The following is a 21,493-nucleotide window of genomic DNA, read 5'->3' on the forward strand; positions in this document are numbered from 1 at the left end:
CAATCCAGAGACCACTTTCCTCCCTCATGAGAAGCCACCACAACGTGTTTGCTACATGCTAATGCATCTGATGCCAACATCAACAAAGATGGCCAGAAGCAACAGAAGCATGCTTGAGTGGAAGAGAGTACCGATGTTCATCATCCTTTCCATTCTTGCAATCACTAGTATCGCCAGCACCCATGCAATTGCATCGCCAAAGGATTCATTTGTGCCTCAAGACAACTACCTCATTAGCTGTGGAGCATCTGGTTCTGTGAAGCTTGATGATGGCAGGACATTCCGTTCTGATCCAGAGTCAGCATCTTTTCTGTCCACCCCAGTGGACATCAAGATCACTGTTAACAATTTTCCAACTGCTGCTTCATTATCCCCACTCTACCTGTCCGCAAGAGTTTTCTCCGATGTCTCAATTTATAGCTTCTTCATCTCACAGCCTGGTCGCCATTGGGTCCGTCTCTACTTCTTACCTATCCCTGACAAACAATACAACCTCACCACAGCTACATTTTCTGTGTTCACTGACAATATGGTTCTTCTCCATGACTTCTCCTTCATTGCCACCCCCCCTAAACCTGTCCTTAGGGAGTACATTGTCGTAACTCAAGAAGACAACTTGAAGATCATTTTTACCCCAAAGAAGGACTCAATAGCATTCATCAATGCTATTGAGGTTGTCTCGGCACCACCCAGCCTAATTCCAAATACCACCAACAGCCTGCCTCCCCAGGAACAATTTGACATCTCCAACAACGCATTGCAGGTAGTCTACCGGCTGAACATGGGAGGTGCACTTGTGACCGCCTTCAATGACACACTGGGCAGAACCTGGTTACCAGATGCACCTTTTTTGAAGCTTGAGGCAGCAGCAAAAGCAGCTTGGGTTCCTCCTAGAACCATCAAGTATCCTGATGACGAGACCATCACACCGCTCATTGCTCCAGCATTCATCTACTCAACAGCACAGCAGACAGCCTCAACAAATACCTCGCAAGCAAGATTCAACATAACTTGGGAAATGGAAGCAGAGCTAGGATTCAAGTACCTCATCCGCCTACATTTCAGTGATATTATAAGCAAGGCACTCAATAGCCTCTACTTCAATGTCTATATAAATGGCTTGATGGCTGTATCCAACCTAGACCTCTCAAGCTTGACAACAGGGCTTGCAGTAGCCTACTACCTGGACTTTACCGTGGACTCATCCAACATCATCAACTCCACCCTTCTAGTGCAGGTTGGCCCGAGCACAACCGACTCCAGCAACACTGATGCCATCCTTAATGGACTTGAAGTCATGAAGATAAGCAACCAAGCAAACAGCTTAGATGGCCTCTTTTCACCAAAAACAAGCTCACAACTTGGTAAGAGGACACTAACCGGTGCAGGTCTTGCTTTGGCAGTGATTGCAGCTGCATTGGCCATGGTTATATGCTGCAGGCGAAACCGAAGGCCAGAATGGCAGAAGACAAACAGCTTCCATTCTTGGTTCCTTCCACTCAACTCCAGCCAATCGAGCTTCATGAGCAGCTGCAGCAGGCTCTCCAGAAATCGCTTTGGCTCCACAAGGACCAAGAGTGGTTTTTCGAGCATATTTGCATCTAGTGCTTATGGACTGGGCCGCTATTTCACCTTGGCTGAAATTCAGAAAGCCACAAAAAACTTTGACGAAAAGGATGTCATTGGTGTCGGTGGTTTTGGAAAAGTCTATCTTGGTGTTCTTGAGGATGGCACAAAGCTGGCTATCAAGCGAGGCAACCCATCTTCTGATCAAGGTATGAATGAATTCCTGACTGAAATTCAAATGTTGTCAAAGCTACGTCACCGACACCTGGTTTCACTCATTGGTTGCTGCGATGAGAACAATGAGATGATCTTGGTTTATGAATTCATGTCAAATGGTCCATTGAGGGATCATCTCTATGGTGGTATGAATCTGAAGCCTCTCTCTTGGAAGAAACGCTTAGAAATTAGCATTGGGGCGGCAAAGGGCCTGCATTATCTTCATACAGGTGCAGCTCAGGGCATAATTCACCGTGATGTCAAGACTACTAACATTCTCCTTGATGAAAATTTTGTGGCCAAGGTTGCTGACTTTGGCCTATCAAAAGCTGCTCCATCCCTTGAGCAAACCCATGTCAGCACAGCAGTCAAAGGAAGCTTTGGCTACCTTGATCCAGAGTACTTCAGGCGTCAACAGCTAACGGAGAAATCGGATGTGTACTCTTTTGGTGTGGTACTCTTTGAGGTACTGTGTGCAAGGCCAGCCATCAATCCAGCACTTCCAAGAGACCAAGTGAACCTTGCAGAATGGGCCCTTACATGGTACCGCAAGGGAGAGCTTAATAAAATAATTGATTCTCACATTGTTGGACAAATCAGGCCTGATTCACTTGAAATGTTTGCCGAGGCTGCTGAGAAATGCCTTGCTGACTATGGAGTTGACCGTCCATCAATGGGAGACGTTTTGTGGAAACTTGAATTTGCCCTGCAACTTCAAGAAAAGGGTGATGTTGTTGATGGAACCAGCAACGGGATCCCAATGAAGAGCTTCAATGCTTCAGGCTTTGATGACATGGAGAAACCTAGCAGTGCAATGCCACCTGTTCAAGGAAGATAACAGTATCATCGTGTCACCAAAATCCAACTGTCATAATGCAGCATTGCATTTTTATTGTCCATTCAGGAAAAATGAAGCAGGCTCCTGACATAAAGTCATACGTTATTTTTTTTTTGTTTCTACTTTGAATATTTAGTAGTTGTACTAGAGAGCATTGTGAAGCTGTTTGTAAATTAAGGTTATATCATATGAACTAGAGAGCATTGTGAAAGCTGTTTGTAAATTAAACTGTAACATTATTCTTAATTTTAATTATTCTTGGAGGTAAAGTAATTATTTTGTCTACTGAACTCAATTCCCTGTATCAAAGATACCCTACTGTGCCACATACAAATGTTGGACCAAAAGGCGCATCCTAATGGGCAACAATCTCTTAGCTAGTAAGTGATTCAAAAGCATGGTGATATGTTTGCATCATGCAGCCCAGTCAGGTTGCCGCAGCTGAAAAATATTATTTTTTAACTATTAGGTAGGAAATGGATGGCACTTACTATGGATTTTCACATTAATGTGAAAAATATGTATAGGATATACATTTCAAATAATATTTCATTAGAGTAAATGACTTCCAAGGAAAGGATCCTACCTTGTCTGTACCAGTTAACTTGAACAGCATGGACACCATGAATCAGTACATCAAGGAGAGCGATACCAAGGGGCATTGGGGATATAAGCTGATTTTCATAGTTATTTTGAATGTCATACTAGTGAAATCAATCGGCCTGCAAATAACACAATGAGCTACCCAAAAAAATGATAGTTTGGGATTACTGTTGTTTGATAAATAGCTTAAGTATTCATAGCGAATCATACATACAGCCAGAACAGCTCAGCTGATTGCCTAAGATTGGTGCAAAGTGTGACAAACATGACAATTTTTTTTTTACAATGATGTGGATTTTTGACTAGGGAAGGCATAATTTCCAAAAATAAAAAACAAGGACATAGACCCAAAGACTAAAAATGTACTAATAATGTTTAATAAGCTGGTAAAGGTAGTACCTCAATAGCTCAACGTGATGTTAGAAGTTCTGTAAGATTCCATTGGATGTTAAAATGGTGAGATCAGGCAGAAGGTGGTCGTCAATGGAATAATTACCGACTTACATACAGATAATACAGGAACATTGTACAAAATGGTACTGATCTTTCAGATAAAATTATGGTGCCACACAAAATTAGTGGTCGATCTGACACCATTACATTTGGGTATTGAAGAAAAGAAAATCTAGCAATATAACCAAATGTTGCAGCCTATACTGGATAGTGGTTCTTTCATTTCTTTCTGAAGCACAAGTAGTTGTCAAAATATTACTTCTGAGGCATTTCAATGAAGCTCAGAAATGTTTAGCTGCCATTAGATCCAGGACTGGGTACATACTCAGTGCCTGAGAGAAATGAGATAAGAGAAAGTCAAGAAACTGAAGAACATGAGGCATCAAGCAATTTCTTTGTACATTGATGCTCTACCATCAAGGAAACTAGACAGATCTCAGGAAGCTATTACAATAGAGTCTAAAGCCAGCAATACCAGTTGTTACAGCCTAGACTAAGGATGCAAAGGCTATCTTCTGTAGATATACTTCGAGAGGGGGAAACTAACACTCCTTGCGACCTGTAAAAAGAATAACAAAAGAAATCACAAAATGATCATAATACAACAAGTGTCTTGCAGATGAATCTTACAAGGTGCTCACCTTGAGAGCTAAATCTTCATCAATGTTTGATCGGTATCTAGCTGAGCCTTCTAGAGGGCAGCTCCGGCTTTTGGAGAGAAAATTGGAATTGCACAGTGTTGACAATTGCAAAAGAACGTCTGTCATCAAACCAGTCATCCCACTTCCATTCATCATACTATCAGGACATTCAACATCGTTCAGAGCATCTTCTGACACTGATGTAATGCACTGAAATATAGCCAGGAGTCTCTCAAGAGGAAATGTACCAGGGCCTTTCATAAGCATCTCTTCAGCCATCGAGTCCTTCATATTTATAGAGGCCTGAGAGCTCCTACAGCAAAGAACAATGATGTAAGCATCTAATAAGGTAATTAAATTGTTGGCAAGTAAAGAGAAGACATCTGGTAGCATACTTTCTCTTGCGCTTATGGTTATCTGACCCTCCAGTTGAATCAAACAAAGCTGCATCAAGAGTAGCCGGGTTCCTTGAAGCCAGGAAAGCTGACAATAGTAAGTATTTCGCAGACACGGACATGTGAAACTCCAATTCAGTCGACAAACTATCTCTACTGCTGAACTGCCTTTTAGTACTGGCCTTAACACCAGAATTGCCATCCTTGCATTGATCCACAGAAGCCCTCATGGGAACACTGAATGTCTCGTTGAAAGCAACAGCCAAATGTGGCTGAATATGTTCAAACAACCTCCTCTTAGTGCTCTCATCCGGGACTGCCTTCAAATCACCTAGTGGCTCACAGTACCTCCTGAAAAGTGGCTCCAGTGCGGCCCCCAATTCGTCAACCCTCCTTGTTACCCGGAACAATGGCTTCAGTGCCACACTGCCAAGCAAAAAGAGGAAAGAGAAAAAAAAACATGATTTAGTAATTAGTAATCACAGTCCAACCGTGCTGCTGAGGCATCACCATACAATGCAAAATATACTGTTACTATTTGATTTGACCCAGAATCAAACTAACACAAAGCCAGAATCACTGATGCATCCCTTACCTAAGGAAGGATGTGTACAGCTTCGGATTGGGATGACCTCGCATCAGAATGTCGCGGACCTCGTCCACTGTGTAGTCCGGGAAGTAAATGTGATTCGGCTCAACAGAGCCAGTCATGGAGTAGTAGGCATCAGGCGTTGCACTGCTTACATAGACAAGAACGACCTGAGGCAGGCGGAGGAGATCGTGGAGGCGGAGGATGAGAGCGAGAAGCTGGCCGCCCTTGTCCCAGCTCCTAACAACCTCCAGGTTATCGAACACCAGATACACGGACTCTCCCTGGGCACAGAGGGTAGCAAGGGCATCGCGGAGGGCGGCGACAAAGTCCGATGGCTTGTCGGGGACGCGCTGGCGGGAGGAGGCGGAGGACGACGACGGCGGGCTGAGCTGGGAGAGGAGGGAGGCGAAGAGCGCACGAGGGGACGGGAGGGAGCGCAGCGCGGCGTATGCGACGCGCCGCGGACGGGGGCGGATGTGGCGGAGCGCGAGGAGGAGCGCGCGCGTCTTCCCCGTGGCCGCGCCCCCGTAGAGGAGCAAAGGGAGCGCCGGCGCGGGCGCCAGGAGCCGGAGGAGGTCCGAAGCCTGCTCGCGGCGGCCGGGAAGCGCCTTGAGGAGCGCGTTGATGGTGCTCCGCTCATCCTCCCCCTCCTCCTCCTCCTTCGCGGCGGCAGGAACGAGCTGGCGCCTGGGCCTGGATTTGGACGGGGAGGTCGGGGAGGCGGGATCGGACGCGGAGCCTGCGGAGGAGCGGGTGGTGCGGCGCGGAGTGACGGGCTGCGACATCGCGGAGGGGGGAGGCGGCCGTCGGCGCGGATGTCGCCGGGAACCCTAGGCGGCGAGCGGCGGAGATCGGGCGGGTGGGAGGAGTTCAGGGGAGCGGCAAGCAGGAGTGGGGGGGAATTTTTGGGCGCGCGCCGCAGCGTGGCCGGGCGGGACGGCGCGGCATTTGTGGGCCACCGTCGCGTGGCCAGGCCGGTCCGGTTTAGAACAGAACTGGGCCCAAATCTGAGTGAGAGCCCAGAAAATACATGCGATGTGGGCGGAAGAATGGCCCAAATTAGAACTGCATGGTCCGGAGAAATGGATGGCAAGGCCTTTCCTTCTTTTTTTTTTCTTCGGCAAAGAGAAGAGGTGTAGCCTTAAGCCCAAAGCTTAAATAATGGAGGTCAGTTCTTCTAATTTTTTTTTAAAAAAAAAAGAAAAGTAGTTTGGCAGTTTCTAGCTTCAGCGATAAGTTACTGTTCCAAAAAAGAGTCGGGCGTATTGGTTGAAGCTACCGTAGACCTATTAAAAGCACCGGTCCTTGCTACTTGATCAGCTGATCCTGATCTTGTCGCTATGTCATATCTCCAATGCACTCCCCCATAATAATGAAAAAATGACTGTTGAATCGAACCACGGCTAAAAATATGTTTTGGACATCGACATAAAATCCAAATCCATTTTTCACTACTATTTTTTTGTTAGGATATACTTGTAAAACATATTGGAAAGCATCAAGCATAGTATTCAAAATAATATTCTGCTCATATCCCATAGCAGTTGATTGTTTCACTGGTACTAGCAAACAATGAATACCGGCCATCGACAGCTGGTCATGTCCCACGTGGTGGATAAAGTACGTTCCAGCCGAGTAGCCGACCGAGTCTACACATAATTGTTCTGTAAAACTCTTTGAAGCAATCCTCCATTCCTAATCAATTATCTCCATTGTATCCCTCGCAAAATCCATCCGTTCAGAACAAGAGCAAATGGTCATCTTTTAGCTAATTTCACGTAGAAAAAATGACAGACAGTGCCACACACACACACAGAGAGAGAGAGAGATCATATCATGCGGCGGAGCATCTTTGTTTTATCTGGCAGCATGTGCCGTTTAATATAACCGGTCGCATGACCGGTCACCACGCAACCGTAAAAAGCACGCGCGCAAAGCTGCCGTGCACGGTTCCAAAACGGTTGAGAAAGAAGATTATCGTCGCACACTCCCCACCACAGCACGGGGCGTCGTCTTCTTCCTCTCGCGTCCGATGTGCATGCCTTCCCCTGTAAGGATTTGCTACCGTTATTAACAAACAAACTCCTCTTGTTCTCGCGGCGGATTTGGACACACCCGCTCGGTCGCTCGGTCGCACACGCATATGTAAGTTGTGTGCGCCGGAGAGGGCGAGTCACGGCGTGCTGACAGGGACTCGCCTTGGCATCATGCTGCGCCGTCTTTCCACATCAACATGATTACAAGGCGACAGGGCGACAAAGTGCCCAAAGCAACAGCAACAGTTTCCCTCTCTTTTTTTTAATCAACAATAAAGAAAACAAGAATAGAAAGTACTACTGCTAGTACTAACCTCACAAACCCCTACCTGATGAGACGCGGCATGTTATTCCCCTGAAAAAAAACGCCGGTGGGAATTTTGTATGGGACCAATCACATTTTGTTGACGCGAACACTGCTAGGCACTGCAGTTTTTAAAAGCAACGCAATTCTTTTTTTTCTAATTGTTTGGTTGTGACTTGTGACAGGTGCTGTAGACCAGACCACGCAGCAACATGCTCCTGTTCCTCGTCAAAACCGACGAACTTATTTACCGCGAAAAAGAACGGTGGATAGCGTCAGTGGCGGTTGATATCAGCCGCAGAATATGCTCCGCCACTGCCTCCGATTTTCAAAAGAAGGATGGTAAAAAAAAAAAAAGAGGAAGAGATGGCCATTCGCCCATTCCCCTCATGCGTAGTCACCAATTGGCATGTGATCATCTCCGTTCAGCACGCCCCAAGGTTCCACGAATGGTAACTACCGTCAAAATTCGCTCGCTCAGGAAACAAAAGCAATATGAAAATTGCTCCCAAAATCAGGACGAGTGGACGACGACGACGAGAGGGGCGACTTGCAATCACTCTACTCGCCTTTACTTGAAAAGCTTCTACCAAGTCTGGCCTCTTTTTTTTGTGGCGGGAAAAAAGCCTGGACTAAGCAGATTCATTCATGGAAGCACTAGGCTCTAAAAATATTTGCTGATTTCTCCAGCTTCCTAAACGGCTCGCTACGCGCAGAGTTCTACCACGTCCGTTCCCGATCGGACGGCTGTCAAAGAAGCACGCGGATGAATGCCCTTTATTCGGTCGGCCAGCCGTGTCTGAAAAGAAGCAGCCATGAGAATTGACGAGAGGACTTGCCGCGGGCTACGTTGTTCTCCAAAAAAAAAATCAGAAAAAAAGGAGAGCAAAAAAAAAGATTAAATTCCATATGCAGATCAGGACAGCGACGACGTCTGCGCGAGCTCTGAAGCGTTCGCTTCCAGCAACCGCGTGCAGCTGCGGCGGCACGCGGTCAAGTCTCGACCTCGAGCAGCCGCGATGCCGGTGCCCACCGGCACCACGCGCCACGGCGTTCCGCGGCCGCGGATGCGCAACGTCTCCGTCTGAAAAGCCTCTCGAGCTCCCTCCCTCCTCGCATCGGAGCAGCATCTGCACTGAACCCCCATTACTACTGACTGCTCCAGGTCGTCGTCTTCTTCCCAGGATCGAGTCCACTTATAAATATACCCATCCTTCCTCCCAATTCGCCAATTCATCGGCCGGGCCGCATTGGAGCTCAGCTTCTCCTGCTCACTTCTCTGCAAGGTTAGTAGACTTTACAAGCTGCTCTGCCATGTTTGTTTTCTGCTGTAGCTTGGAACTTTCAACTTCAGAGATCGCACGTCCGTTTGCTGCTAGTGGATCAGATGTACCAGAACAGACAGCTATTTCCATCTCCCATTCTTTTTCCTGGAGTCGGACTTGACAATTCGTGGGTTCAGTACGTAGTGTGTGGCGTGGCCCTACATGGCGAGCACGCCACCAGCAGACAGGCAGGCCGGGCAGGAAAACGAAAGGGGGGCGTCGGATTATCATGATGCGCCCTCGCTCCCATTTGAAGGGGAAAAAAAGGCCCTCGGCTTGACCGGTTGCGTCGCACTGCACTGCATGATTCTTTAGCGTTTATTTCTCCGTTGGGAGGCCCTTTTCAGCAGCTGGCCTGCAAATCATTTGCTGACATGAAAAATCCCCTCTTCGGTTGCATTGGCATGCAGCTGTCCGGCTTCAGAGAAAGGCGCTTTTTAAAACTTTTTATTCTTTAAAAAATGGAACTATACTAGTAGAGTAGCATCATGCTGGTAACCATATTGCAGCACCAATTATAGGCAATATTTTGCTTAGGCGTCCCAGTCTCGGAGCTTTGGAGATGCCACACGGCGAATCCAAGGATTTTGTTTCATTTATTCCCCTTCCTTTGGAACATATTAGTTTGCCGAGATTTGCAAGCCAGGCAGAACCATCAATCAGCTGCATGATAGGAGTATTTTTCTCCCGGAATCAGTTTCTTGCTTCAGTCCATCATCCATCAGGTTCCCTCCATGACCAAGTTTTCAAGTTCATGCACGCACACCACTGTCTGAGTCTGACCATTTCCAAACCTGGGCAGACGAAACCTTGAGCATGGAGCAGAGTAGAGCAGTTGCTGAGTCCTGAGTCACCTACCCGGAACACGCAGGCAGGAAACCTACCAGAAAAATACAAGGCGAGGCTGCAACTAGACCATCCATGGCCGGAATTGTTTAGCCAAGTCCCTCTCCGCTACTGCGGCTGGGGCGGGGCGGGGCGGCTAGGGTTCTTGTTCTTCCACCCATTCTTCAAACACGCGTGACAGCGACCCGTACCATCTCCTCCCCCTCGGGCCCGGCCGTTTCTTTCTTTATCCCCCCCTCCTCCCTCCCTCTCTCTGAATTATATGCCGTGCCTTTGCTGAGCAGAAAAGCAGAGGGATCAACACGCCTCCGGCAGGGGACACCCACGGGGGTCCTCCCGCTGCCGTTTATATTTATCCGGCCGCATGCACATCACGTTCTCGCCGGCGATGCGTCGCATTTGCCATTGCGGGGCGCGAGTGGAGAGGAGGGAGGAAGCAGCTGAGGATTGATTCCAGGTTGCTTTTGGGTGCCCGAACGCCTGGCCGCTTCAGGATTGCCGCCCGTGACCCTTGTTAAAGAGGGATATTTCTTCTAGCATTATCCGCCGGGAGAGAGATAGAGATAGAGATTAGAGGTTAGGGACTGAGAGAGATAGAAGGGCCATTACTGCTACTTGCTAGATCGATTGATAAGGGTAATTAATGCCTTTTGATTCAGTTTTTGCTCTCTGATCAGTTCTCGGAAGTTGCTAACTCTGCGAGGTGCGGCTTGCAGCTTGCTTGCCTTTCTTGGTGGTCGATCCAGGCGCGCAGCCTAAGCTAGGCCATGGGTTCTTGCGTGTCGTCGACGAGGCAGCGGCGGCGGTCGAGGAAGCTGTCGGTGGCGGCGAGGAAGTTCCGGCGGAAGGTCTCCGCGGCGATCGCCGACGCGCCGATCATCCGCGGCGCCGGCGACGCGGCCGGCTGCTTCGCCCGGCACGGGGTCGTCCACGTCGAGGCGCCGGACTCCAACGTCACGCTGCACCTCACCAAGCTGCAGTGGCAGCACAGCCAGATGGACGCTGGGAGCGGTAAGAAAGAGTCTAGGAGCTGCCTCCCCTTCTGTTTCATTCATCCGCTTGTCCTACGATCGATGGCATCAGAATAGATTGCTCAAAACTGTGCAAATTCTGCGCAGTGATTTGTGAGGAAGCATGGTACGATTCTGTCAGCATCCTGGAATCAACGGACTCCGACGACGATTTCGACAGCGTCAGCGGAGGTAATGGAGCGATCAGGATTCGCGAGTCAGGAGCCACTCACTCTGCAGTGCACAGATATTTGTTGTTCAGAGTTGAAAACTGGAAATGCGCAGTGTGGTTTCAGACTTTTCAGTACTCATGTTTTTTCTTGCAATCCAGATCCTCTCCCTGATGTCACCGGCGGCGCAAACGCCCAGCAGGCGTCGCCGTGCTGCAAGGACGCGGCGTGCTTGTTGGGCACCGTGCAGCTCCTCAGGAGCATCGCAAACGCAGAAGCATGCGAGGGCGAACCCCCGGAGAAGAGCGATGACTCGAGTGCTGCTGCTACCACCGCCACTAATGGCAGCTGCTGCAGAGCCGAAGCCGAGGAGAGTTGCGGCAGTGCAGCGAGAGAATTTCAGGGCTCCGTGCCATGCTCGCACCGGCCTTTTCCGACATCGATTCCGAGCAACAAGGTCCAGCCGATGCCCATCGTCGGTGTCGGCCCGCACCAGCAGCAGAAGAAGAAAACAGCCATGGTCAGGCTTTCATTCAGGAGAAGGTCATACGAGGGTGACGAAATGACTGAAATGTGTGAGTTGCTCGACGTTAACACTTAGCTACGCCATTGCAATGCCTTCTTGGTCCTTTCGTTCGATAGCCGAGCTATTACTTTTCTGACAGAATTTTGCAAATCCAGGTGGCTCTGCAAATTATCTGTACCGTCCGAGGGCGGGTTTCACGGTGCCCTGCTCGACATGCGAGAAAATGTCAGACGGCTGCTGGTCAGTTCTTGAGCCGTCGACGTTCAGAGTCCGAGGGGAGAGTTTCTTCAAGTAAGGAGCAGTCAGCAGTGGCAATGCTGTAAACTGTAAACACAATTCTGACAATATCATACTACTTGCTTATGCCTGACTGAATCTGTGAAATTCCTGCAGAGACAAGAGGAAGTCCCCGGCTCCGGACTGCTCCCCTTACACCCCAATTGGAGTAGACATGTTTGCCTGCACAAGGAAGATTCACCACATTGCGCAGCACCTCTCGCTTCCGTCTCTGAAGACTCATGAGACCTTTCCTTCCCTCCTCATTGTCAATATTCAGGTAATTCAGTAGGAAACCAAGTGGTATCAGACGACTTAATTACCACTTTCTAACTACTGCCTGTTAATCGGTTAGTTCTGACTTCTGAGACTGACAAGTTTACTTGTTTGGTGCAGTTGCCTACCTATCCTGCTAGTGTGTTCGGTGATAACGATGGCGACGGGATAAGCCTAGTTCTGTATTTCAAGCTATCTGACAGCTTCGACAAGGAGATCTCTCTTCAATTGCAGGACAGCATCAAGGTAGATTTACTTGCATTGACAAGAAGCTACCTTTAGTTACCTTGGCAGAGTTTCTGACTGACTACTTGGTTATGCAGAGGCTTATGAATGATGAAATGGAAAAGGTGAAGGGTTTCCCAGTAGACAGCACGGTTCCCTACACGGAGAGGCTGAAAATTCTGGCTGGTTTGGCAAACCCTGAAGACTTGCAGCTCAGCACAGCTGAAAGGAAGCTTGTGCAGACCTACAACCAAAAGCCTGTGCTTTCTCGCCCACAACACAAATTCTACAAGGTGCTGAACTAGTTTATCAGCAAACTTGTGCTGAACTCTATGTCCTCCTAATCTGACTAAATCACCAAATGTTGCTTGGAAAATAATATGTGTGTTTTCACTGATAATTTAGGGTCCAAATTACTTCGAGATCGATCTCGATGTGCATCGGTTCAGCTTCATATCGAGGAAAGGGCTCGAGACCTTCCGGGAGCGGCTCAAGCATGGTGTTCTTGATCTTGGCCTAACCATTCAGGTACTTAGTTTTCTCCAGCTCCAGGCTGAAAGCAAGCCCTTGACTGCTTGTCTGAAATTTAACCGTGGAATGATCCTGGTTATTACAGGCACAGAAGGCTGAGGAGCTGCCGGAGCACGTCTTGTGCTGCATGAGGCTGAACAAGATTGACTTCGCCGACAACGGGCAGATACCGACGCTGATAACGGCAGCTGATGAGTGAATTTGTCATGTCGCTGCAAGGCACTAACTTTCAGAAAAAGCAAAAGAGAATGTCGTCGTTCGTGGATGTTCTTTGAGACGCTGTTGTATAGATCGGAGATAGTTGTAGGAACTAACTCCGTGCAGTAAAGTGCACGCAGATTTGTGTAAATACTTGTTGATCACTGCCTGTCACACTCTGAAATTTTTGGATTTCAGGATGTGATTAAAATTAAAAATAAATCAATGTTTTTCTCATAATTTTAAAATTTTTCCAACATTTATTATCGTTACAGGGAATTTAGTATAAAGAAAATAATTATTTGTCTTCTAAATTAAATGAGGTTGTTTGATTTGTTTTGCATTCATGCCGTAATGCATTGTTTTATTGATTGAGTTCAGTTGAATTTAAATCTCCAAATTTAAATTCAAATGAATGTGTTTGTTTCATTTTTGAAAATGGAAAACCTCTCCCTTTTCCCTATCCCTTTCCAGCCCAACCCAATCCCTCTTTTCTTTTTTCCTCTCTTCCCCGCGGGCCTAAACCCCACCGCCGGCCCAATTACCCTTTCTCCCCGGCCCAGCTCAGCGCCTCCCCTCTCTCGCGGTCACCGCCAGGTGGACCCCACCAGTCGGGGGCGTCTCCTTCCCGTGGATGGCGCGGACTCAAGCCCGAGTCCGGCCGGGGCACGCCTCCTCGCGCGCCTAGGCCCGCACGCCGAGGCCCTTGGCCACCCCTATATATAGTGCCGCCCTCTTGCCTTGCCCCGCATCGACCGCAGCCGCCGTTTTCGCTTCACAAACCCTAGCCGCCGCCGCTGCGCCATTGTTGAGCTCGGGAGCTCGGAGCTCTGCGCCGCGCCGCCGTTCCTCTGTTTCCCCGCTGAGTTCAAGCCGCCTCGGAGCTTCGCGTCGAGGTGAGGCCCGCCACAAGCACGTTTTCGTTTCCGCTCTCGCTCTGCTCCGCCCGTAACAGCTCGCCAGAGCTTTTGCTATGCCATCCGCCGCCGAGAGTCCTGTTCCAGTCCGCTTATCGCCTTCCCGAGCACCCAGACGAGTTCGCGGAGTCGTACTCGTTCTTCCCGTGGAAGCCATGCTCAAAACGAGCCCTGGACGGCCGTTTACGGTCTATGCCGGCGACCCCGCCACCGCGCGCCGCCATTTTGCTTCGCCGCCGGCAGCCAGCTCCGCCGCCCAAACCTCTGAGACGCTCCCAGCCGTCCGATCTAGATCGGGTGGATCAGATTAGATCTAGCCCGAGTCAAACCAGCCATATACCGGTCAACCCTAGGGAGTTTTGCAGAAAAGCCCCCCAGTTTCTAGGAAATCAACCCGCGGTCCACCCTAGTTCAAAAATATTTACAGTTCAGTCCTTTATTTTCTGTTTTAGCCCCTGAGCTTTTCTAAAATCGAATCCGCCGTCCTTAGCCTGAAGATTTGCATTCTAGCCCCTAAAGTTTAGGTTTAATTATTTTTAGGCCCCTGGTTTCTTCAAATCTAGCCCCTGGAAGCTCTGTTTCTTTACAAATGAGCCCTTAGAACCCTGTTTTGGCTATAACTTCTTCGTTTTAGCTCTGTTTTCATCGATTCTTGCGCTCACGTGATCCTTGTGATGTGTGCAGTAGTCTTATCACCTTGTCATCCTCTGTGAGCACACTTTGTTGTGTCTTACAAATCTTTTCCATTAGTCCTTAACCCTTTAGTTAATCGCGACTAGATCCCTGAAGCATCGTTCATCCCTGAAGCATTCATTTCCAGGATAAGCTGTATAACTCTGATAATCTTTTAATTGTTGTTTTTACGTGATACTGTTACTGATTATTCACTTATAATGTCTCTATATGTATGAAACTTGATCTTGGCATACATATAGCTATGCATTCGGTTTTGTCCTTAAAACCGGATGTGACACTGCCCCAAAAGAAAAAAAAGGAAAAAAACATTTGGAGCAATCTGCAGTCTGTCTGAAGATGTACTATTATGTATACCATACATATCTGTTTTTTCAGTTGATGCCTACTAATGGTTCAGCCACATCAGTACAAATGAGCTATTTCCTTCCATTTTTCATCTAAATTTGCTACGCAAGAAAAAAACAAAAAAATGAAATCCTGATTGTACATGAAAAAAAGGAAATAAACCAAGAAACAACAAATTGTACGAATCACGCAGCACAACCACATGTTCAGCTGAAAAATCAACATGTCAGCTCCACTAAAACAGCTGAAAACCTAACCAAATCCAATCAACAATATAATTAGCCGGCAGCAGAAACACCTGCCCGAAAGAATCACGATCATCCAGCCTCTGTTATTCACACCCAGGGAAAACCACACTCCAACAAAACCCCCCAGCTTCAAACGATCCAACGGTCAGCCGACCTCGGCCAAGCAAGCTATCTCTCCTCCTTCAGCTGCCGAGCGCCGCCGGTCTGCTGAAACGATCCACTCCCCCCGGCCGGCGGCGTCGGTTGGCCAGCGGGAGAGCCACCCGCCGCCGCCGCCGCCGCCGGGGCCTCGTTGCCCCGGCCCGGCGGGTCGTGGTTGTGGCGGCCGGTGTACGTCGTGAGGACGCACCTGGGGTCGGTGGACGCCCTCTCGATCTGCTTCCGCACGTTGCAGTTGTCCGCCGTGCACTTGTAGTAGCTCCTGCGTTCGTGCACGCAGGTCATTAAGAACCACCACCATGCTCAGGGTGAAGGTTAATCCAAGTGCAAAATTTTTACCTCGGCCGGGGGTTGCCCTTGACCACCTTCTGGCCGTACTTGCGCCACCGGTAGCCGTCGTCGAGGAGATCCACCTCGCTCGGGGTCTGGATAATGATCTTGGGCTTCTTCACCACCCTCTGCCCGGCCTCACCGCCGGCGCCCCTGATGTCAGGAGCCCCGTCGACGTCATCCTCGAGCAACGCGTCGTCGTCGTCGTCGTCGCTCGGGCCTTCCATGTCCTCCGCGGCCTCGGCGGCGGCGAGGGCGTCGTTCCCGGCGCCGGCGTGGCCACGCTCCTGGGGGCGCGGGTGGTTGTGGCGGCCCTTGTAGGTGATCTCCGTGATGAAGCCGTCGAAGGAGCGCTCCACGACCTTCTTCACGGGGCACCCGTCGCGGGTGCACTTGTAGTAGCTCCGCGGCGACTCGGCGTCCTTGAGCTGCTTCTGCCCGTACTTGCGCCAGCTGTACCCGTCCTTCGCCGGCTGCTCGATGGCCGGCGGCGGCGGCGGCGGAAGCGGCAGCCCGTGCTGCTGCGAGCTGCCGACGCCGAAGAGCTGCATGTCCTGGTCGTATCTGGGGAGGAGGACGGCGAAATTTTGCGGCGGAAAGGAGGACGACGCAGCCGCCGCCGTCGATCGCGGAGGGGGCCACTGCGGCGGCGGGTCCGCGAGCAGGTACGGCGGCGGGTAGGGATCCATTCTGCCGCCGAGCGGCGATGGGGCGAACGTGGTGGGCTGCTGGTACGACGGCGCAGGCGGCGCGTAGCTCGTCTGCATCCAGTAGGAAGACGCAATCTTTTTTGTGAACTTGAGGTATTGCTAATTACATTGCAGTACATGGGATAATCGCATGGTTACGCTGTGTCATTAGTCCCCAGGGGCCAGGATGATAAAATTCTTGCTTAGCACTGAAATTTGTTTGCATTTCTATTAAGAATCCAATGCCAGAACGTGCAAAGCTGATAGCTCTCCTGGCCAATAATTTTTTGACAACTGCAGCCTGCTGTATCGCCGGCTGATTATTTAGAAAAAAAATCAATCAGCTAGAATGGAACGCTAAAGCATTGTGATTTCTAGCTAGAAACTAGAATGATTAAACATGCAAGCATAGATCAAAGGCAGGGCGTATGAATCAAGTGTACATGAGGAAAAGACATGCATGGTTCTGACAATATAATCCTTGGAAATTTTTTTTTGAAGGGTATAATCCTTGGAACATGCTACAACAAGAAACAACATGCTAATCAATGAACACATAGCACAACAAAACGAGCTGATATCCAAGAGGATCCGTCCGACTGGCGTGCAATGAGCACATCAAACTGAGAAGAAAGGCAGAGAATTTACCATGGCGAACGACTGAGGCACCAGGTTAATGGCAGGCGCCGAGGTCACCTCCTCGACGCCCCATGCCGGCATCGGTGGCTGGGACGAGCTGACGCCGCCGGCGCCAAGAAGCGCCATGAGGGACGACGACCTCTGATCGAAGTCACTGCCAAACGCCGGCCCGCCGCCTCCGCCGTCGAACACCCTCTCCTGTCCCTGATCGGCAGCGTGCGCGAACGGCCGCTGGCGCATGGCGTCGCCGCGCCCGCGCCGGTCGTCCATTGCCGTCGACCTTTCTTGCTTCTCCCGACAAGCGACGGAAGACCGCGGGATGGCAGTGACAGGGACGGCCGCCGACCAGCGACGCCACAGAGAAATAGCGAGGCTACGCCTATCGCCTACGCGTTGTTGCAGGGCGCGCTGCGCCTAGTGCAAAGGCCAAAAGGCCCTGCAGCAGAAGCGACGGCCTGTCTGAACCGCGCCTGAATTCTAAACTGGATTCGATTTCGATTGCCTACCAATGGGGCTCGTTTCAAAAGTCTCCGAACGGCTAGACAATGCCAGGGTTAACATTATCTCAAAATTTGCCAAATGGATCGCCAGGCTAGCTTCCGGTTTTAGCTGGTTAGATAGCTGCATGCTGTCTACAACTAAGCTGCATTATTACAAGCGAGACTCATCGGGGGCTCATAGCGCTAATTGTGGAGGAGCATTACCAGTGGCATCGTTGCACACACGGCCTCAACACAACGTTGACCAGGGCTCCCCATTGGTTCCAAGCATAGACTTTTCGGACTCGTTATAGCTATAGGGGCTTGGGATCAAAATATGTTTGAATTTGAACAAAAACCTTTAAAAATTCAGGAAGATTTGAACTGAACTTAAAGCTTTCTGATACCAGTCCCTTCATCCGAGCATCACCTTAGCTTGTGTAGCGAAAGAGGATTCCACATTCTCTGTCTTCACGCGCGAGGCAGTGTCATCATCACCTCGTCTTTTACCTATGAAATCCTTCGCCATTTCATAAAACTCATCGTGATCCCGATCGCTTGTTTTTTTATAGCGTTTCAGACTTTTCAAACTGTTATCGAAGTGTATTTAAAACCATTATTATCGGATAATATATATTCTTTGACAAACAGTAGCTTTCTCCAGCTCATTAGTTCCCAGTAAGCTCTTTTCACACGACTGTTGCTGCAACAGGTGGACAACAAGACTTACATCTAAATGAATTATTTAGACCTCCAATTCTAATTTTTTTAATAGTATTCTGTAGTCCATCCCTGTTGGCTACAGTTCAGGAAAAAAAAAAAGAAAACCAAGATGATAGAAATGCAAAGCAAAATGTCTTGGATTTATTAAAAAAATTAGGTTTTCCTCCATTGAAATAAAGTGCTTTCCAAGAAGTTTATTTCATCGATAGGCTCATAGCTCACAAACCTTTGAATAAGTTTTTTTTTGAGCGTCAACCTTTGAATAAGTTGAGATAGTAACATTAAAAGTACAGCTACATAATTGACAAATGTTCAACACTATAAAACACTGAATGGACGGTTCCACTTTTTTTTTACTAGGTCCATATCTAATCTCGTGTAGTGTTAGCATCCAGTCTCTAGATATATGCTTCACTGGAGTCCCAGAATCTAGTCAATATTTTGACTCCCTAAGCCTTGGAACAACATAAAGTGAGAGGAGTGCAACTGGAAAAGGATGAACACACCACAACAGCAGAATTAGAGCAAAATAAGAATACCACATAAATTTCAGTCTTTTGAATATGCCTGAGAATATATACTCAAGTATTATGCACCATACAATGGAGAACTTACAAAATTGTTGCAATACATTTTGGCCGTGGAAGCTGTAACTCATACTTTGGTCTCAAGAAAATAGGTTGACGAAACAGCCAAACCGGCTGAGTCGTAAGTTCGCACAAGCCGCTGCCTCTTTTCTGGTGATTCCATCCAACAAAACTCCAAATGAAAAGAATCTAATTGGGCGACAGATTTGCTAATGTCTGACGGATATCCCATGTACATCCCACCAGGTAGCAATGTTATTTCATATCCTCCATCAAATTGAAGCAAGTTGTTATTTGCTGATCCTGTCCAGTTGACTGTTGTGGTTGTACCAGTTCCGACTTTAGTTGATAAAGTATCCTACAAACAGAAATAGTGTAATTTTAATTTACATTATTTTGAAGAAGATATACCACTAGATGGTCATTTTTCCTAATTCCTATAAATATGTTTTGATGCAGAAAAAAGGGCATGCATCATAAGCTTTGAACACTTTGTTTTGTAGCTCTTGTAAACCACAAATTTGGACTAAGATAAAGCAAGAACAAAAGCACGCTGATGCAACAAAAAACTCTAACGCAATAGTTGATTAGGTCCATTGTGCCAAAATATTATATGCAAGTTTATATTCAAGAAGAGAAAGTATGTTCAAGTTGCAATAAAAAACTCTGAATACCTGAATTAGTTGGCCACTGCTGTCCATTTTGAGAACAACAGCTGTATCAGCCTCAGCGAGCGTTGCTCCATAGACCCCACTCCTCTTAGTCACAGAATGCCCCTCCCATCTTCCAAGTAGTGCATTTATCCTATCCCTGCTGGCATTCTAGTGGGAAAGGAATTAGAAGTTGGGGTTAACTCAGAAGGATACTGTCATATGACAATTCGACATGAAGGTTTCAGTATTCCAGTCACTGAACTCACCTCTGTACCAACTGGAGAATGTATAAGTGGCTGTGGCACTGCAGATCCCTGCCTCTCATGAAAAATGAGAAGTGTGTCAAGCACTCCCTTTGGGTCCATTATGTGGAAAGCCCTCACTCGACCATTGCCTTCAAGGGAGTAAAGACAATTTTCACATACAATAGATGGCTTACGAGAAGGTATCTTCAAGTTTCTGGTGAAGACAAAATAACTATGTTACACCTCATACAAGAGCTTCACATGACAACAAGCACATTTGTGGCTAGTATTCTTTACTTGGGGGATTCTTCGCCGGTATCATCTTCTCCAAGCACACCAACCCGAAGGACAGTCTCCAGCATTCCAGCAGTCTGGTACCTCAGAGCAAATGCCTTCTCTTCAGGAAAGAATCCTATCTGTACACTAAACAATACCACTCATTAACTAGTTCAGAAAGAGTGAAAGACTACAAATATAATTTCAGTGCACCTGCTGATATTTGTCCACAGTGAACATATTCGTCTCTTTGATTTTGTACTCCACCCATTCAGGTTCAGAATCATCTTCGTCCACAATTGATATTGCAGAGGATGCTTGCTTAATATACAGCCTAAAATCTCAATATGTAAATATATTGATTAGCTCAGGGTAGAAGCAAAAAGGCAAAGCCTTGTGACTTTTTTTTTGTCACAGGGCTAACATGAACTGACTAGAAATACACACAAAGAAGCTTAAAACCTGACTAAATATGTGAGTACATTTTCCTAATCTAAAAGTAGTATGACAGCTGAAAACATATACACTGGGAGGAAGCATTACGATTGAAGGAGGCTGATAAGGTTGCCCTCCCCGTACGTGCTCACGGACAGCCGCGTGCTAATCCCCTGCAGAACCCGCCCGTGTGCGTCGAATTGCTGCACAGATTCACAGAACACAATCACGGGCGCGCACAAAACTCAGCCAAATCACGAATCGGGAAACTGCAGAAAGGCTCGAAGATCAGATGCGAAGAAGAGAGGCGGGGCCGGGGCGTACGTAGAACGAGCCGTCCCACTTTCCGATGTTAAGGTCGAAGAAGCGATGCAGGTTGTCGATGCTCATGGCCTCGTCCTCGTCCACCTCCGGCGGCCCCGCGACTGCCGCGCGGGCGGTGAGCAGCCGACCGCGCCAGAACGGAGCAAAGCGCGCGGCGGGGAGAAGGCATGCGCGGCGGCGCCTCTGAGGCTGCGGGAAGGCGGGGGCGGCGAAGCGGAGGCCCACGAGAGCTTCCGCCATGCCGAGTTGAGTGGGTGAGGGGAATCAGAGAAGCGGGAGAACCGGAGGTGGCTAACTGGCTATGAAGATATCTTTTTGCTCCCGTATTTCTGTGTTTACTCCATTTCTTCAGCAAAACGTATTTTGCATAGCTTCAACTGCCAAATGTAAGCTGACTAGTTGAATCTTTCGAGAGAAAAAAAAGCTGACTAGTTGTGAACTTGTGGTGAGCCTTCAAATCTCACACTCAAACTGGTGCTCATTTTTTGCAAGCACTTTTTTCTCCCTTTAGATCCTGTATCGAAAGCTAATTTTGAAATTTTGTTCATGTGGTTATGTCGCAGTATTATCCTTATATATGTTCTGGAAGATTTTTGTTGTTATTATTAAACGAAAGTTCCCTAAGGAAAAGTTTTTCAATGTGCAATCATTGTTGTCATAGATTTTTCTATGCTTGTGGTTAGCGTTTGTTGATTTATCTATTAGTGTCCTTTCCCAATTT

General features: G+C 48.2%; 5 protein-coding genes across 8 annotated transcripts; 2 read left to right on the plus strand and 3 right to left on the minus strand.

The window, feature by feature from the left end:
• Window positions 1-4: 4 nt before the first annotated feature.
• LOC120649692 (probable receptor-like protein kinase At5g61350) lies at window positions 5-2,773 on the plus strand. The gene has a single exon (XM_039926554.1). It carries the CDS (start codon window positions 56-58, stop codon window positions 2,618-2,620), a length of 2,565 nt encoding a protein of 854 aa, XP_039782488.1. The 5' UTR covers window positions 5-55; the 3' UTR covers window positions 2,621-2,773.
• A 924-nt stretch (window positions 2,774-3,697) lies between these two features.
• LOC120649693 (origin of replication complex subunit 5-like) lies at window positions 3,698-6,224 on the minus strand. Of its 2 annotated transcripts, XM_039926556.1 has the most exons (5): window positions 5,308-6,224; window positions 4,713-5,138; window positions 4,318-4,630; window positions 4,152-4,235; window positions 3,698-4,008 (listed from the first exon to the last, which is right to left on the minus strand). In XM_039926556.1, the coding sequence occupies exons 1-4, from the start codon at window positions 6,087-6,089 to the stop codon at window positions 4,185-4,187; spliced, it is 1,572 nt and encodes a 523-aa protein (XP_039782490.1). In that variant the 5' UTR covers window positions 6,090-6,224; the 3' UTR covers window positions 3,698-4,008; window positions 4,152-4,184. The 2 variants fall into 2 exon arrangements, with proteins under 2 accessions (XP_039782490.1, XP_039782489.1); XM_039926555.1 differs by having other exon boundaries at window positions 3,748-4,235.
• A 2,547-nt stretch (window positions 6,225-8,771) lies between these two features.
• LOC120649695 lies at window positions 8,772-13,267 on the plus strand. 3 transcript variants are annotated; one of them, XM_039926560.1, is made up of 11 exons: window positions 9,537-9,694; window positions 9,772-10,451; window positions 10,532-10,826; window positions 10,934-11,017; window positions 11,157-11,570; window positions 11,677-11,812; window positions 11,915-12,077; window positions 12,194-12,319; window positions 12,397-12,591; window positions 12,704-12,826; window positions 12,915-13,267. In XM_039926560.1, the coding sequence occupies exons 3-11, from the start codon at window positions 10,583-10,585 to the stop codon at window positions 13,026-13,028; spliced, it is 1,599 nt and encodes a 532-aa protein (XP_039782494.1). In that variant the 5' UTR covers window positions 9,537-9,694; window positions 9,772-10,451; window positions 10,532-10,582; the 3' UTR covers window positions 13,029-13,267. The 3 variants fall into 3 exon arrangements, with proteins under 3 accessions (XP_039782495.1, XP_039782494.1, XP_039782492.1); XM_039926561.1 differs by lacking the exons at window positions 9,537-9,694; window positions 9,772-10,451 and adding an exon at window positions 8,772-8,930; XM_039926558.1 differs by having other exon boundaries at window positions 9,540-10,451.
• A 2,134-nt stretch (window positions 13,268-15,401) lies between these two features.
• On the minus strand, window positions 15,402-17,320 carry LOC120647663 (probable WRKY transcription factor 4). Its single transcript, XM_039924535.1, has 3 exons — window positions 17,060-17,320; window positions 15,732-16,531; window positions 15,402-15,654 (listed from the first exon to the last, which is right to left on the minus strand). Exons 1-3 carry the CDS (start codon window positions 17,318-17,320, stop codon window positions 15,402-15,404), a joined length of 1,314 nt encoding a protein of 437 aa, XP_039780469.1.
• Window positions 17,321-18,470: 1,150 nt separating this feature from the next.
• On the minus strand, window positions 18,471-21,266 carry LOC120649696. Its single transcript, XM_039926562.1, has 8 exons — window positions 20,773-21,266; window positions 20,557-20,651; window positions 20,227-20,347; window positions 20,035-20,153; window positions 19,759-19,951; window positions 19,514-19,660; window positions 18,868-19,197; window positions 18,471-18,738 (listed from the first exon to the last, which is right to left on the minus strand). Exons 1-7 carry the CDS (start codon window positions 21,010-21,012, stop codon window positions 18,907-18,909), a joined length of 1,206 nt encoding a protein of 401 aa, XP_039782496.1. The 5' UTR covers window positions 21,013-21,266; the 3' UTR covers window positions 18,471-18,738; window positions 18,868-18,906.
• Between the last annotated feature and the right edge of the window lie 227 nt (window positions 21,267-21,493).

Source organism: Panicum virgatum, chromosome 9K (genome assembly GCF_016808335.1).
Source record: "Panicum virgatum strain AP13 chromosome 9K, P.virgatum_v5, whole genome shotgun sequence".
Lineage (NCBI taxonomy): Eukaryota > Viridiplantae > Streptophyta > Magnoliopsida > Poales > Poaceae > Panicum > Panicum virgatum.